General features: G+C 38.0%; 1 protein-coding gene across 4 annotated transcripts in view; it reads left to right on the top strand.

Moving 5' to 3' along the window:
- Positions 1-18,325, top strand: part of ccdc93 (coiled-coil domain containing 93) — a 36,444-nt gene that overhangs the window by 7,175 nt on the left and 10,944 nt on the right. For 3 of the 4 annotated variants that reach the window (XR_008603184.1, XM_055015038.1, XM_055015036.1), the window contains exons 4-13: positions 1,372-1,483; positions 1,666-1,764; positions 11,366-11,422; positions 11,565-11,665; positions 12,827-12,844; positions 13,164-13,204; positions 13,857-13,951; positions 14,460-14,510; positions 14,913-14,999; positions 16,026-16,142. Coding sequence is in view for 3 of the 4 variants with exons in the window: in XM_055015038.1 (XP_054871013.1) it covers positions 1,372-1,483; positions 1,666-1,764; positions 11,366-11,422; positions 11,565-11,665; positions 12,827-12,844; positions 13,164-13,204; positions 13,857-13,951; positions 14,460-14,510; positions 14,913-14,999; positions 16,026-16,142 (778 nt within the window). In the remaining variant the exon portion in view is untranslated. The remainder of the gene's footprint in view (positions 1-1,371; positions 1,484-1,665; positions 1,765-11,365; positions 11,423-11,564; positions 11,666-12,826; positions 12,845-13,163; positions 13,205-13,856; positions 13,952-14,459; positions 14,511-14,912; positions 15,000-16,025; positions 16,143-18,325) is intronic. The other variant, XM_055015037.1, reaches the window with a different exon arrangement.

The raw sequence follows: 18,325 nt of genomic DNA, 5'->3' as shown, positions 1-18,325 counted from the left end.
TGCTTTCTTATTTTTGCTCTTTGTAAACCATTAGGTCAATTATTTGCATATTTAACAGTTGTGCAGGAACAAACAGAAGCTTGCAAGAAAAAAAAGCAACTTATATTTAGTGGTGGGACGCGATTAAAAAAATGAATCTAATTAATTACAGGCTATGTAATTAATTAATTGTAATAATTGCCGTTTTGTCAAATAGCAATATTTGACACAATAAGTGAAGTTTTTCAATTCAAATAAAATTGTGGTTGACAGTTGAATCAATAAATAGACATATACGCGTTTATAATTTAAATTTATTTTATAAAAGGAAAATCAGACATAGAAAAAAGTGATTTTGATGACTTAATGCCTGAATTTAGTTGTTTTTTCCACTGTATGGCACATAAAATCAGCATAAGTAGTTCAAGGAGCTTCAGAAAGTTGAAAATCCAGAGATTCATTCTGTTTTCATCTTTTCTGGGTCTGATAAATGGTGTAATTTTGATGGTTCTTTTTATAGGAATATCAGTTTTTATTTAAGTAATTTTTTTATGAACAAAAAGTTTATAATTAAGTTATTAAAAGAGATATCTTTGTTGTTTTGGTTGTTCCTCCTCCAAGGAGGCAGAGCCTCGACAGAGTAAAAACTTAAACCACAAAAATGCTTTATTTCTATTTATTTCCATTTTTCATCTGTCTGCTACATTCACAGATTACTGCAAATCGAAGTGCAATTATAGCGATTTTACTCAACATTTTAAGACTTTCTGTAAACTCAAGCACTGTCTAGAAAAGTGGTCTATTATGGGATGGCTACACCGTTAGCCGTTAGCATGACTCGTAGCTAACGTTAGCTCTGGTGCTACAGCAACATGTTTTACATTGAGGTGATACCGTCGGTTCGAACTGACGCAGTGTTTAGAAAACTCTTTGTTGGACAATTTGCACACAACCAGGCTTTTATCCAAGCTGCCATTGGGAAGATATTTAAAAGAAAACTTTCTGTCCAACAAGCTCAATCTCGTCTTCCTTTACTGTTCACCAGTGCCTGATTTCACTCAGTGCTTCCTGTGCTTCTTCTTCATGGCTACAAACAGACTTTAGGTTCGTTACTGCCACCTACTGGGCTGGAGTGTTCATCAGAGTTACTGGTGTGCCAGAAATGAGGGAACTGAGGAGGGTGCAATTAATTGCGTTATTATTTTTAACGTTTTATTTTCGCTGTAATTAATTAATCGAAATTAACGCTTTAAAGTCCCAGCCCTAATTATATTATATTATAGTTTCGGCTATTGTTCTTTTTAATAGCAGTTTTTGGGTGTGCAGTTTCACTTTGAATTGCAGATAACAGTTTCATTCTAACATTAATGAGTCATTTCTGTTTCTTTGCAGTGCCCTGACAGAGAAAATAGTTTCTGTTCTACCAAAGATGAAGTGTCCTCATCGTCTGGAGCCCCATCAAATCCAAGGGCTGGATTTTATTCACATTTTTCCAGTGATACAGGTAAGAAGATTCAGCAAAAGCAACAAAATTTCCCTTTTACATAGTGGCGGGGGGACGGGACGCACGAATATTCGGTTCTCAAAATAAATATTTGGATACCACCGTCACGACCGAATATAGGAATATTCGGGTCCAGCCCTAGTGTTTGATGAGATGAGTTGTGTGTTTGTGTCTTCTGTTAGTGGCTGGTGAAGCGAGCCATAGAGACAAGGGCAGAAATGGGAGATTATGTGAGAGCATACTCCATTTCTCAGTTCCAGAAGACCCACAACCTCCCCGAGGTAAGAGTACCAGTCAGTAACAGAGCCAAGACCTAGCAAAGAGTGAACACATTTTTTTGAAAATGGCAAATACAGTAATTCAAAAATTCCCCAACAAGTTAGACCTTCAGACATGCTTGTACTGTATGGATGCAGATTTATTTTCTATTTAATTGCTGTATTATGTTAAATAATATTGACATGCTGTTACTCAGAATACAAATTGAACGGTGCTCTGCCAATTTACGGATAAATAATACATTTTATAAACAGTCAATTCAAATAAATACACAAGTGTGTTAAATGTGTTTGTTCAAAATACAACAAAAGGTTGCCGGCATTTTGTTAGGAGATTGTGAGTCTGCTATTAATATGTGCAGAGGGAGCACAGTCTTCAGGTTTGTCTTTTTTCATGTTAACTAGCGGTGAAAGAGTCAGGTCACACACACAATTGTTAGGAATAGAGAGTACATGGACTCAGGTCCTCAAGTAGCCAAAACATAACATTTACCCCATTAGCCATGCAATGACTGTGATTTTTGTCTCTTGGTTTGCACACATTCAGACTGTGTTAAGGAGAGAAGTTTGTCAGCATTTCTGTGACTTTCATTTACTGTCAAATCTTTAGTTTGCTTTTCTGATAATGTTTTTCTGCCTACGGAACAACTTAAAAACTCTACATTTTGACAACATACTGTGCTACTATGACAACCAGTAACTATGGCTCAGTATGTAATCAACTGATACAACTGCATATTGAATCTCAAAACTTCAAACACTTTCTGGGCTTTTTTTTTTTTTTTTTTGGCTCCAAACATGTTTTTACTCACTGCAAAATGAAGTCCTGCACATCTTTGGAAACAGCAGAACCATGTCTAGAAGTAGAGAGAGCTCAATTTTTTTTAATTTTCTTTTTGTAGAGTAACCAGTTCATAATGGTTTACGAAAGTTGAATTTCTTTCGTTATTTTTGTTGACAAAAAAAAAAAAAAAAAAAAAAATGGAATTACCATGTACAACATTTTGCAAAAAAAAAAAAATATCTGGATGAGCCCCAAGATTTTTGTGATATCATTCTGTGGACTGATGAGTCAAAGATGGAACTTGTTGGAAGACATGGGTCCTGTTACACCTGGTGTAAAGCTAATACTGCATTCCACAAGAAGAACATGATACCAACAGTGAAACATGTTGGTGGTGTGATGACATCCTGGAGGAATTATCATAATGGAATTACCATGTACAACATTTTTCCAAGTACTCAGTGGAAATAATGATGGCTTGACATACATCATATATTTTTTAAAATTTTTTTTCAATTTGTTTTCATCCCTGTCTCTGATCTGTTCAATGTAAGCCAGAAGTTCAGCCAGAAAATCACTGCGTTTTTTACACATGACTCTTAGTCACAACTGTTTCCATCCTGGCTTCTCGAAAGTACCAAGGCGTGCAGAACCTTTAGTTTTTTGCAGAATGCATTGCAAACAGTTGTTTTTGAGAAATTTTTAAATGAAACATTTAGAATAAAGTGATTTTGATTACATTTTCTATTCCCATCATTGAACTTTATTATTTCAAAGAAAAGTGTAAAATCTGATTATTTGTTTTTACAGTTTATAGATCGGATAAATGTTGCCTTTTTGGTGATTTGTATTGTATTATAACCTGCCTTTCAAATTTACTGGCAGGTTTTGGGGTTCAAAGAGTTTTGATTCATGGATTTTTTCCCCTTGTGTCTTGATATGTTCAAAAATGTAACATAGGATGTAGTTAAAATAAATGCAGCCAGTTGGGGTGAACCTAAAATGTAGTGCTGTGAATAAGTAATTTCCCCACTACAGATATCTTCTGTTTCTGTGTATTTGTCATGCTTAAATGTTTCAGATCATCAACTAATTTAAACAAACAAAGATAGCCCAAGAAAACACATAATGCAGCTTTTAAGTGATGATTTTATTTATTGAAGGAAAAATGGTGGCCCCATTTTGCTCTATGTGAAAAAGTAATTGTCCCCTTAGCTACCAATCTGCCAAATGAGCAAATTCATTTGGCAGTTTGGGGCAGTTTCACCAGCTACACCCCCGGTTACTGCAAGGGTTGTTGAATCTAAACGTCACTTAAATAGAACTTGTCTGATATTGTGAAGTAGCTAAAGGTCTCAGAAAGCAGCACACGATGCCATGTTCTGAAGAGATTCAAGAACAGATGTGAAACAAAGTCATTGACATTTTTCAGTGTAAAAGGTGTTAGAAAGCCATTTCCAAAGCTCTAGGACTCCAGTGAAACACAGTGAGAGACATTACCCACAAATGCAGAAAATATGGAACAGTGGTGAATCTTGCCAAGAGTGGCCAGCCAACAAACATTTCTCCAAGAGCGTGTCAACCTCTAATCCTGTCACGGTTTGCGGGGGAAATGAACTCAAAGCAGTGTTGCCAACTTGGCGACTTTCTCGCTAAATCTGGCGACGTTCCAAAGCCTCCTGCTGACTTTTTTTGTCAAAAGCGACTAGCGTTAAAGTCCCAGCTCTAATATATATATATATATATATATATATACATACACACATACATATATATATATATATATATATATATATATATATATATATATATATATATATATATATATATATATATATATATATATATATATATATATATATTAGGGCTGGGACGCGTTAATTTCGATTAATTAATTTCGCGAAAATAATGCGTTAAAACTAATAATGCAATTACTTGCACCCTCCTCAGTTCCCTCATTTCTGGCACACCGGTAACTCTGATGAACACTCCAGCCCAGTAGGTGGCGGTAATGAACCTAAAGTCTGTTTGTAGCCATGAAGAAGAAGCACAGGAAGCACTGAGTGAAGTCAGGAAGGAAGACGAGATTGAGCTTGTCGGGCAGAAAGTTTCCTTTTAAAAATCTTCACGGTGGCAGCTTGGATAAAAACCTGGTTGTGTGCAAATTGTACAACAAATACTTTTCTGATCTCTGCTTCACTTCAAGCCGACGGTATCACCTCAATGTAAAACATGTTGCTGTTCGCACCAGAGCTAACGTTAGCTACGAGTCATGCTAACGGCTAACGGTGTAGCCATCCCATAATAGACCACTTTTCTAGACAGTGCTTCAGTTTACAGAAAGTCTTTAAATGTTGAATAAAATCGCTATAATTCCACTTCGATTTGCAGTAATCTGTGAATGTAGCAGACAGATGAAAAATGCAGATAAATAGAAATGAAACATTTTTGTGGTTTAAATTTTTACTCCGTCGAGGCTCTGCCTCCTTGGAGGAGGAATAACCTAAACAACAAAGATATCTCTTTTAATAACTTAATTATAAACTTTTTGTTTATGAAAAAAATACATAAATAAAAACTGATATTCCTATAAAAAGAACCATCAAAGCCATTTATCAGACCCAGTAAAGATGAAAACAGAATGAATCTCTGGATTTTCAACTTTCTGAAGCTCCTTGAACTACTTATGCTGCTTTTATGTGCCATACAGTGGAAAAAACAACTAAATTCAGGCTTTAAGTCATCAAAATCACTTGTTTCTATGTCCCATTTTCCTTTTTTAAAATAAATTTTAAATTATAAACACGTATATGTCTATTCATTGATTCAACTGTCCACCACATTTTTATTTGAATTCAAAAACTTCACTTATTGTGTCAAATATTGCTTTTTGACAAAACTGCAATTATTGCGATTAATTAATTGCAAAGCCTCTAATTAATTCGATTAAATTTTTTAATCGCGTCCCACCACTAATATATATATACACACACTATATTGCCAAAAGTATTCGCTCACCCATCCAGATAATCAGACTCAGATGTTCCAATCACTTCCATGGCCACAGGTGTATAAAATCAAGCACCTAGGCATGCAGACTGCTTTTACAAACATTTGTGAAAGAATGGGTCGCTCTCAGGAGCTCAGTGAATTCCATCGTGGAACTGTGATAGGATGCCACCTGTGCAACAAATCCAGTCGTGACATTTCCTGGCTCCTAAATATTCCACAGTCAACTGTCAGCTGTATTATAAGAAAGTGGAAGTGTGTGGGAACGACAGCAACTCAGCCACCAAGTGGTAGGCCACGTAAACTGACGGAGCGGGATCAGCGGATGCATAGTACGAAGAGGTCGTCAACTTTCTGCAGAGTCAATCGCTACAGACCTTCAAACGTCATGTGGCCTTCAGATTAGCTCAAGAACAGTGCTTCAGCAGAGAGCTTCATGGAATGGGTTTCCATGGTCGAGCAGCTGCATCCAAGCCATACATCACCAAGTGCAATGCAAAGTGTCAGATGAGTGGTGTAAAGCACGCCGCCACTGGACTCTAGAGCAGTTGACACATGTTCTCTGGAGTGACGAATCGTGTTTCTCCATCTAGCAATCTGATGGACGAGTCTGGGTTTGGCGGTTGCCAGGAGAACCATACTTGTCGAACTGCATTGTGCCAAGTGTAAAGTTTGGTGGAGGGGGGATTATGGTGTGGGGTTGTTTTTCAAGAGCTGGGCTTGGCCCCTTAGTTCCAGTGAAAGGAACTCTGAATGCTTCAGCATACCAAGACATTTTGGACAATTCCATGCTCCCAACTTTGTGGGAACAGTTTGGAGCTGGCCCCTTCCTCTTCCAACATGACTGTGCACCAGTGCACAAAGCAAGGTCCATAAAGACATGGATGACAGAGTCTGGTGTGGATGAACTTGACTGGCCTGCACAGAGTCCTGACCTCAACCTGATAGAACACCTTTGGGATGAATTAGAGCGGAGACTGAGAGCCAGGCCTTCTGGTCCAACATCAGTGTGTGACCTCACAAATGTGCTTCTGGAAGAATGGTCAAAAATTCCCATAAACACACTCCTAAACCTTGTGGACAGCCTTCCCAGAAGAGTTGAAGCTGTTATAGCTGCAAAGGGTGGACCGACGTCATATTGAACCCTATGGATTAGGAATGGGATGTCACTTGCGTTCCGTTCATATGTGAGTCAAGGCAGGTGAGCGAATACTTTTGGCAATATAGTGTGTGTATATATATATATATATATATATATATATATATATATATATATATATATATACACACAGACCCTTTCCAAAAAATTAGAATACCATGGAAAAGTTTATTTCCATAATTCCATTCAAAAACTTAAAATTTCATAGATTATAGATTCAGGGCCCACAATTCAAACGATTTCAAGTATTTATTTGTTTATTTTTACATAATTTGGGCTTCCAGCTCATAAAACCCACAAAAACAGGAATTCAAAAAATTAGAATACTGTGAAGAAATCAGCCCAAAGTTTGCAGGGCATGAATGTTTTAAACTGAGTGTCACACACTAATCATCTACTAAACTCACAGCCCCTGCACAGGTTTCCCCAGGTGTCATTAAATTGTTTCAGTTTGGTTCAATTGTCTCAGTTTGGTTCAATATAGGGAAGTCTGCAGACTTGACAACTGGCCAGAAGACCATCATTGATACCCTCCATAGGATGGGTAAGCCACAAAAGTTCATAGCTAAGGAGGCTGGCTGTTCACAGAGTGCTGTGTCCAAAGCATATCAATGTAAAGTCTAGTGGAAGGGCAAAATGTGGCAGGAGAAGATGCACCAGCAAAAGAGATGACCGTGGGCTTCAGCGGATTATCAAACGGAGAAAATTCAAGAATCTAGCAGAGATCCAGAAAGAGTGGAATGAGGCAGGAGTCACAGCTTCAAAAACCACGACATTCAGACGCATCCGGGAGATGGGCTACAACTGTCGAGTTCCTCGTGTCAAGCCACTTCTGAGCCTGAGCCAACGTAGGAAGCGTCTCAACTGGGCCAAGGAGAAGAAGGGTCTGGACTGCTGGCCAGTGCTCCAAGGTTCTCTTTTCTGATGAAAGTAAAGTGTGCCTTTCATTGGGGAATCAAGGTCCAAGGGTTTGGAGGAAGACGGGTGAGGAACAGAACCCAAGCTGCTTGAGGTCAAGTGTGAAATATCCAGTCAGTCATGATTTGGGGTGCAATGTCCGGTGCAGGTGTTGGTAAACTCTGCTTTCTTAAATCCAAGGTCACCTCAACAGTCTACCAGAATGTTTTAGTGGACTTCATGATTCCTACTGCTGAGGATCTGTATGGAGATGCAGATTTCATCTTCCAGCAGGACCTGGCCCCTGCCCATACTGCCAGAAGCACCAAAACCTGTTTTGATGCCCATGCCATCACAGTGCTTGACTGGCCAGCCAACTCGCCAGAAATGAGGGGCACCAGACCCAAAAACAAAGAAGAACTGACAGCAAGCATCAAGGAAATCTGGGCTTCCATAACTCCCAGGCAATGCCACAGGCTGATTGCCTCAATGCCAGGGTGCATCAAGGCAGTGATTAAGGCAAAGGGATTCCCAACCAAGTATTGAAGATTGAAATATCGTTTTGTAAGGTACCATATTTTGATTGATTTGATGTGATTCTAATTTATTTCTTTTTTTTCTGCAAAAACTGAGAACTAAATGGTGATTTCTTCACAGTATTCCGCTTTTTTGAATTCCTGTTTTCATGGGTTTTATGAGCTGGAAGCCCAAATTATGTAAAAATAAACAAATAAATACTTGCAATCATTTAAATTGTGGGCCCTGAATCTACAATCTATGAAAGTTTAATTGTTTGAATGGAATTATGGAAATAAATAAACTTTTCCATGGTATTCAAATTTTTTGGAAAGGGTATGTGTGTGTGTATATATATATATATATATATATATATATATATATATATATATATATATATATATATATATATATATATATATATATATATATATAAGGGCTGCACAGTGGTGTAGTGGTTAGCACTTTCGCCTTGCAGCGAGAAGATCCCTGGTTCGCGTCCCAGCTTTCCCGGGATCTTTCTGCATGGAGTTTGCATGTTCTCCCTGTGCATGCGTGGGTTTTCTCCGGGTACTCCGGCTTCCTCCCACAGTCCAAAAATATGCTGAGGTTAATTGATCATTCTAAATTGCCCGTAGGTGTGAATGTGAGAGTGCTTGTTTGTCTCTGTATGTGGCCCTGCGACAGACTGCCGACCTGTCTAGGGTGTCCCCTGCCTTCGCCCGAGTCAGCTGGGATAGGCTCCAGCCCCCCCGCAACCCTAGTGAGGATTAAGCGGTGTATAGATAATGGATGGATATATATATATATAAATTCATAAATTTATATATATGTATATATATATATATATATATATATATATATATATATATATATATATATATATATATATATATATATATATATATATATATATATATATGGTGTGGTAAAAATAATCAGTAGATGACATGACGTGATCAAGTACGCTGGTTTTCCGTCTGCACATTAAGGATGCGTTCTCCCATTCTCAGGAGTCTGTACTTCCAAGTCCGAATGGCCAGCGCATATACAATCTATGGGCCAGCGCAGTTTCAGTATTGTTGTATGCCAGGAAAACAGGCTGACGTAAAAACAATAGTTCAGCTAATTAGTTACGTGTAGACAGACCTTTTCCTCCCAGTCGCCTGCGTGGGTGGTGGGTGCACCCCACTATTTGAGAAACACTGCACTAGGCTAAAATGACATCCATGGGAGAGTTGCAAGGCACAAACCACTACTTACCAAACAAAACATAAAGAGTTGTCTGGCATTTGCAAAAAAAATATCTGGATGAGCCCCAAGATTTTTGGGATATCATCCTGTGGACTGATGAGTCAAAGGTGGAACTTGTTGGAAGACATGGGTGCTGTTACACCTGGTGTAAAGCTAATACTGCATTCCACAAGAAGAACCGATACCAACAGTGAAATATGGTGGTGGTAATGTGATAGTTTACTTCCTGGAGGACTTGTCATAATTGATGGAGCCATCAATTCTGCTCTCTATCAGAAAATCCTCCAGGAGAATATCCACCATCAGTTAATGATGTTAAGCTCAAGCGTAAATGGGTTGTGCAGCGTAACAGTGACTCAAATCACACAAGCAAGTCCACCTCTGAGTGGCTCAGAAAGAACAAAATTAAGGTTTTGGAGTGGCTGAGTCAAAGTCTGGACCTGAATCCAATTGAGATGCTGTAGCAAGACCTTAAAAGACCTTGAAATTGCATTAAAACTATTCTGCAGAGAGGAGTGGGCCAAAATTCCACCATTACGATCTAAAGGACTGATCACAAGTTATAGCAAATGTTTAACCGCAGTTATTGCTGCCAAGGGACCAACCAGTTATTACATTTAGGGAGACAATTCCTTTTTCACAGGGGTGATACAGGTTTTCAATAAATCTTCAATAAATCATAATAGCTCAAAAATGTTCATCATTTCTTCTGATTAATACAGTAGTTTTGAGTTCTTTTGTTCAGACATAACATGAATAGATAGATGTTGATTACCTTGACAGAATGGAATCAACACCTTCCTGACATGTCACACGCTGTCAGTGAGACGCTTCTGAAGAAGGCGATAGTTTTCACCGAAGCTGTCAAGGTAATCAACATCTATCTATTCATGTTATGTCTGCACAAAAGAACTCAAAGCTACTGTCTTCAATAAATTGTCATTTCAAAACTGTGTTTTGTGTGTTATCTCTGTCTAATACTAAATAAATATAAATAGATAAATAAAGTTTGATGATCTGACACATTTCAGTTTGAGAAAAATGCTAGAAATAGAAGACATCAGGAAGGGGAAGAATGCTGTTGTCTTGGCAGTGTACATGGAGAATGATGTAATAAAGCATGCTGTTCCCTAGGCCTGTCTCCAGTGCACCTCTGGATACTGTAGCACACACTTTAGGACCACCTGCATCAGAGGTTTGGTGGTGTGACATGCAGATAATCAGTAACTCATAGAATGAGATCACTATTTAGGGTGATCGAGTGTGTGGAGATTCTTAGTCAGGTAATAGTAATCCTAGGAACTTCCGTAAAAAGCAAAGTAAAGAAGCCTCTTTAATGAGAGGTGAAACGTCTTCCAGAACGTAAAAGACAAGTCCAGTTGGTTTTTGCTGAAGCTCCTATGATCTCTAGGAGTTGGTACGAACAATAACACAGAAATTATGGCCAGGATATAACAAAAAACACTTTGCTTTTAAGTTCATATGAGGATGGACATAGTATTTATTCTGTGATATCAGGGTCAGTTTAGAAATTGAATTAAATTACATGTGGAAAAAATGCTTAGAATCTCCCATGCATTTGTTTTGGCTAGGATGAACACCACTGTGATCACTTAAGAAATGACAAAAATATCAACAATACTAAGTCATAATAAGGTGAATGTTTAGATATGCTAGATAAAACATAATAATGAAATACTCAAAAGTCAGAAACGGGGTTTGCTGTTTCATAAATTTACTTAATTTTGACTTATTCTTGTCAATTCTTTATTCATTTTTTTTCTACCTCTTATGGAAAGTGTGCTTCTATATCCACGGGTCAAACACAGCAGAGCAGTTTTTTTTTTTTTAGTTATACTCAGCTATAGTAAGAACATTACTGGCAGATACCATTCCTGGCAGTCAAGCAGGATTACTGCATAAACTGCCCCGTAAGTAAGAGCTGTTGTTGATATCTGCTGTGTTAATGAACCCCTCTGATTTAGGATGAAGATTTTCTCCTCAGGAAAGACAAGGCTGTGAGGGCAGTTTTGGACGTGTTGGTGAGTTAGTACATGTACACTAAAAAAAAAATATGTCTACATAATCAAAGTAAATGCATCAACATATTATACAGATAACAGTGTATATGTTCGACAGCAATGAGAACAAGCAGTTTTCTCTATCCATACTGGTGCCTTCCAGGATATGTACAAACCACAGAGGAAGTACAGGAGACAGTGGGACACAGAGGAGCTGCTCGATGAGGAATCCAGGGTTCACTCCACTTTGCTGGAATATGGCAGGTGAGATTCACATCACATATTTGTCTGCATATTGTGAGACCCGTTTTGATTCCAGATAACAATGTTGTGCGGACCTAGGCTGGTTCTCACAACTTTCAACAATAGCATGAGAGTGAAGACTTCATTTTATAGTTAAGGGTAGAATTAGGTATGGTTGTGGCAAGGGGCCAGGGGAATGCATTGTGGCAACTCAGACGGCGTGCATGTGTGGGTGCACACACATTCTGTCATGTTTACTGTCATCTCTCATTTGTCAAAGCGGCTTTAAGCAATCACTGTCATTTGTTTTTATTACCGTGTAAACATTCATTTACACAAGTAATATATGATGCATGTCGTAATTTCATATCACTGTCTAGGATGTGGCTTTAGCCTGCTGCTCAGAGAAAAAAATCCAGCTAAACCTTTTACATCAGCTTGTGCACTCAAGCTCCTACTTGAGTGCACTAGCCCTTTACATTTCTAGTTTGTTTGGTCTTTTGCTGTCACTGTCACTATCTGATCTTTATATGAGCTGTATTACAGCTCATGGTTTGTGGAGAATTAAATTAAAAATAGAGATTATACTTAATGTACTGTACATTTAAACTCATTTCACATATAATACTATAGCCTTATCTTCTATTTGTGTAACAACAATCAGCAAATTTTGCTCAAAGCTGAACAATCCTGAGAATCACAGTTATCCACCATCTAACTTTTTCTAGCATGCATTTTGTTAGTATATGAACTTGGGCTAAACAATTTGTTGATTTTTAACCTAAATTGCAATTTGAAATAATTCCATTAGTAAATGCAAAGCCGGCAAATTAGGATATACGTTTTGCAGTACACTGACCTCACATTTAAACTGTTGTGCCAATGATTTTGTAAAATCATATTGTCCTCCTTGTGTGACAGTCATGCTTTTGATGGTGTCTCATGTGGCAATGCCCAATCACTTGTTTTTATATGTATTACACAGTGAATATTGAACTGAAGCATTAAATAAGTATTTAAAAAATGTGTCAGAAGTCTCAGTTAGATATTTCTTACAATTTGTAAACAGTAGTTTGAACTGCATTCATATACTGCTGAATCCACATGTCATGTTTAGTTTTTCATCTGTCTGACACATTGTGTTTTGATCTATCCATCCATCTATCTCCACCCTTGTACTAGAATGTCAGGTTTCCTCCTGTAAGTACTCTGCTGCTCATAGAGCTGTGTTTTGTGGTTGAACATGTTGGTTAGAGAATGCAAACAGTACTCAGATATTTTAAGCATGGTGGATGTGAACTGTGGTGCTGCTTTGATGCCCTTTTGCATTAATTGATATACTACTTGTTCTGACAGTCGTGCCTTGAGGGAAATATTTGTCCTCATGCTAGATTGCTGCCATTTGGTGGGCTGATTTTTAATGTGGCATGTGTATTTGAACATTGGTTTTGGTAGGGAAAAATGAATGCTTACTCTTTTCACAATTTGGTAATGTCACTTGTGTTTTTTGTTTCCATAGACGATATGGATTCAGCAAGCAATCAAAACATGACAAGGTAGGTATTTGTATGATTTGACTTTCACAAATAAGTAGTTTTGTCCTACTCAGAATGTGACTTTGAAGAGAGCACTTTTTTAGGGATTAGGCATACACAGTAAGATGCACTACTGGGTCTTTATGTTGTTAGACAGGAATTTTGGACGTGTGTGTGTATGTATATGTGTATATACACACACACACACACACACACACACACACACGCACACACACATATATATGTGTGTGTGTGTGTTATATAATTATGTAATAATTTAGTCTAGCCTTTAGTCGTTTCTTTAGCTGTGACAAATCAGGTAAAAGTCTTTGTGTTGTCACCTAAGCCAATATTGACTTGGCTCTAAAGAGAACAAAAGTGTGAAAAGTTAAGAAATCTCTTCGTGCAGCGAGTTAGATAAAAATGAGCTCATCAGACTTCTGCAGCTTTCTGGTTACATTAGTCATTACTAGCATAAGTACTCCCAAATCTTCAAACCACAATTTTTTTTTGTTTTAATATGTGTAATGTTGGAGCCAGGTTTTGAAAATGAAGAGGATATATATAATAAAAAATATCTAGTTTAATGTCTTTCTGCATTGAATTTTAGCACTACTCCTTTCTCTTCCTTTTGTTTTCCCCTTCCTTCCCTTTCCCTTTCCCCTTCATCTAGGTAGATCAAGGGAATGCTCTGCTTGTCAGTGGCTCTCAAGCAACACCTCCTGGGACTGCAGAGATATCAGAGGACGAGAACCTGCAGGCAGCAGAGGAGGTGAGCACTTTATACGATGAGAATGTTATACATGGAAAGCAAAAATCAACCTATTAGATATAAAGTCAAGTAGGAGAAATAGGTAGGCAAGTAAGTATTCAAAGTATCCATTGATGAACATTTACAATATTTATTGTAATTAAAAAATGCAGTATCTTTATCCTGAGATGAAAAAGACAAAGAAAGCAGGCCAGTGAATAGTGAATGTAGAAATGCTTTAGTGAGTGTTTACATGTTTACAAACCTCAGCAAATCATGTGTAAACTGTGAGGTAATCTTTATACAAAGAAGTAGTTTCTTGTCATGCATCTACAGTTATTCATGTTGTCTCTCAGCAACTCCAATGAGTATACCGTAATTCTAAAAGTGATTTATTTATTTCATCATGAATTTTCCTGTAAGTGTGGCTATTATTGGACTATAATCTTCAAATACACTTTACTCTTTAACCATAACTTAACTTTCCTTGTTTTTTTTTTTTGTTTGTTTTGTGTTGTTTTTTCTTTAGATAAGAATCAAAACCCTGATGACTAGTATGGCTGCCATGGCAAACGAAGAGGTATGCTACCAAAACTGGACTGTAATTGTCATCACTCTATAACACTGCTGTACCACTCCAAGCAGGCTGAGGGCTTCTGAATGCCAGCAACTCCAACAGAGTGAGACATCTCTGCAGTTGGTCATCTCATGTCTGCTTAAAAGAATCACGTTCTTTTAGTAAAACTTTTTCATGGTGCGTCAGTCATTTAAGTTGACTACCTCAATAGTTTTCAACAAGGGCTTTCAGGGCTCCTTGCCTATTTTCTGGCATCTATTGGTAGAAGAAATGTGTGAATTTTGCCCAAGATGCCAATGATTTCGTAAGAACCTGTCTACAATGTTATATGTATTCTCAAAAGTAGGGCAAAAATACATCTCTCTGAAAATGTCCAACTCTGAGATGCTTGTGTGCTTTGTGTAGGGTAAGCTGACAGCGAGTGCAGTGGGTCAGATAGTGGGATTGCAGTATGAGGAGATCAAGCAGATTGCCTCAGAGTATGCTGAGAAGGTAAGCAATAGTCAGCTAATGATGTTATTTTTGTTTAAAGATGCAGTAAAAATGGTCTGTTCCACACTTCTTTCCTTGCTACTATAAAGCATAGTAAATACTGTAATTGAATACAGCAGAATTCCTGATAAACCTGTTTTATTTTTTCTGTTGTCAAACAGAAAAATCACAGAAACACAGCTTGTTAAGATTACATATCAACCAGCACTTTATAGCCATTCTAAGTTGCTGCTCTGCACTTCTGAAATACAGCTTTTAAAGCCACAAGACCATTTGGCAAACTCACCATACACATAAGTTAAAAGCAACAGCTGTGTGGTAAATTTGGTGAAATGATCACTGAGTAAAAGTAAGAAGTGACAAAAGCCCCTTTCAGACGTGCAACGTGAATCATTGCTGGGTTACTCAATCTGTTAAAGTATTGCTGTATGCTGTATTAAGTTATACAGCATTCTGTCATTTAAACTCCTTCACACATAGGTCACTTATCCATTAATGTTTCTTGCAGCTGCATTGCATGGTGCTACATACCACATATCGCGGAGAGTACCACAGTACGCACGCAATATTTTTCATTCACATGAGACTAGTCAGTACACTCAGTGATGTGTAAACTGTAGTAATGCAGTAACAGATTAAAATGAAACTAACAGGAGCTGATCAAACTGTCCAAATAAATAATAGTCCAGTTTTTTCTGATTTCTTAAACAGTGAAACAAAAAGTTCAGGACTCTGTGATTCTGTGTGACAGCTCACCTGTCTGAGGTAAAGAAATGTTCACAGCTGCTGTTAGATTGTGATCAGTCCCTCCCAAGTAATGCCATTATTATAAAATGAACCATCTTAGCAATATTTTGAGCAGAAAATTGAAAAAAAAAAAAATTCTGAGGACATGTGAAACTTTGATTAATTTGCTAAAGGGTGGAACAACAATTGCCCGACACTTTGATCAAACCTTTATGCTTCTGTAAATTTCTAATAGTCTTTTCTTGTTATAATAAACATATCTCCCATTTGTCCCTGCAGCAGTTGGAACTGACCTCAGAGGAGCGTTCAGAGCGCTACGGCCCGCTACAGCAGCATCGCAGGGCAGTTGCCACACTCAACAAGCAGATCCAGCAGAAAACTAAACAGCTGGAGGAGGTCAGACTCACTGTGATTGAATCTGAAGTCCACTTACACCATACTGTGTCCTCCACCCTGTCAAACACCTAATTCCTAATTACAACCAGAGTCATTGGGTGACAGTGGCGTAGAAAGTGGATGGTAAAATTAGTAAAAAAAAAAAAAAAAACACTTAAACATTTACAACAGAGAACACAGTACCTTTCTCAGAATACACGATACATACACTACCAGTCAAATATTTGGATAAACCTTCTTATTTAATGGACTTTCTTTATTTTCATGGCTATTTTCATTGTAGATTCCAACTGAAGATATCCAAACTATGAACACAAATTGAATTATGTAGTTAACAAAAAAGTGTGAAATAAGTCAAAACGTGCTTGATATTTTAGATTCTTCAAAATAGCCACCCTTTGCTTTGATTACTGCTTTGCACACTCTTGGCATTCTCTGGATGAGCTTCATGAGGTAGTCACCTGAAATGGTCTTCACTTCACAGGTGTGCCTTGTCAAGGTTAATTTGTGGAATTTCTTACCTTCTTAGTGGGATTGGGACCATCAGTCGTGTTGTGCAGAAGTCAGTTTGGTACACAGCTGACAGCCCCATTTGACAACTGTTAGAATCCATATTATGGCAAGAACCATTCAGCTAAGTAAAGAGAAACAACAGTCCATCATTACTTTAATTACTGAAGGTCAGTCAGTCTGGAAAATTGCAAAAACTTTGAATGTATCCCCTAGCGCAATCGCAAAAACCATCAAGCGCTACGACAAAACTGGCTCACATGAGGACCGCCCCAGGAAAGAAAGACCAAGAGTTACCTCTGTTGCTGAGGATAAATTCATCCAAGTCACCAGCCTCAAAAATCGCAAGTTAACAGCACCTCAGATTAAAGCCCAGATAAATGCCACACAGAATCTAGTAGCAGACACATCTCTACATCAACTATTCAGAGGAGACTGCACCAATCAGGCCTTTATGGTTACAAAGCTGCAAATAAACCACTACTAAGGAAAAACAACAAGCAGGAGAGATTTGTTTGGGTCAAGAAACACAAAGAATGGACATTTGGCCAGTGGAAATCTGTGCTTTGGTCTGATGGGTCCATATTTGGGATCTTTGGTTCCACTTACCATGTCTTTGTGAGATGCAGAAAAGGTGAATGGATGGTCTGTACATGCATGGTTCCCACTGTGAGACATGGAGTAGGAGGTGTGATCTTGTGGGGGTGTTTCGCTAGTGACACTGTTGGGGATTTATTCAAAATTGAAGGCACACTGAACCAGCATGGCTACAACAGCATTCTACGGCACCATGCCATCCCATCTGGTTTAGGCATACTGGAACCATCATTTATTTTTCAATGAGACAATGACCCCAAACACACCTCCAGGCTGTGTAAGGGCTATTTGACCAAGAAGGAGAGTGATAGAGTGCTGCGTCAGATGACCTGGCCTCCACAGTCACCTGACCTAAACCAACTTCAGATGATTTGGGATGAGATGTGCTGCAGAGTGAAGGTAAAATGGCCAACAAGTGCTCAGCATCTCTGGGAACTCCTTCAAGACTGTTGGAAAACCATTTCAGGTGACTACCTCATGAAGCTCATCGAGAGAATGCCAAAAGTGTGCAAAGCAGTAATCAAAAGCAGAGTGGCTATTTTGAAACATCTAAAATATGAAACATGTTTTGACTTATTTTATGCGGTTTTGTTTACTACATGGACATCCCATTTTTCACTGATATAAAGCAAGCCTAAAATTTATTTTACATCCCAGAATGTACCAAAAGCTACTGAAAAGCACCGGTGACGCAGACATTGATCTACAACATACAGCCTAAATGTAAAAAAAAAAAAAAAAAATAATTAAAAAGCATTTTGTGATTTTTTTTTTTGCATCAGTGAGTTTCTAATAACAAACTCACTGTTATTATTAATACACTTGCATCCATTTTTCCTTTATGCTATACCTTCGCCTTAGTTTTTTGTTCCTGCCTCCCATTCAGCTCTCAAATTTAACATGTGGGAACGCACAGCACTCTTCAAAAACTCTTGGGCTAAATATTCAGCTGGTGAAATATGCTCTACCTGTACCTGGAAGTCTGAATTCTCAAACAACCAGCCGAGCTGTTTGGTGTAGTTTTATGCTTTTTTTTGAAGTCCTACAGCACACTTTTTTCACATTATGAATCCTTC

Source organism: Amphiprion ocellaris, chromosome 11 (assembly GCF_022539595.1).
Source record: "Amphiprion ocellaris isolate individual 3 ecotype Okinawa chromosome 11, ASM2253959v1, whole genome shotgun sequence".
NCBI lineage: Eukaryota > Metazoa > Chordata > Actinopteri > Pomacentridae > Amphiprion > Amphiprion ocellaris.
The sequence above is the reverse complement of the archived record's forward strand: the minus strand, read 5'-3'. Positions and strand labels throughout refer to the sequence as shown.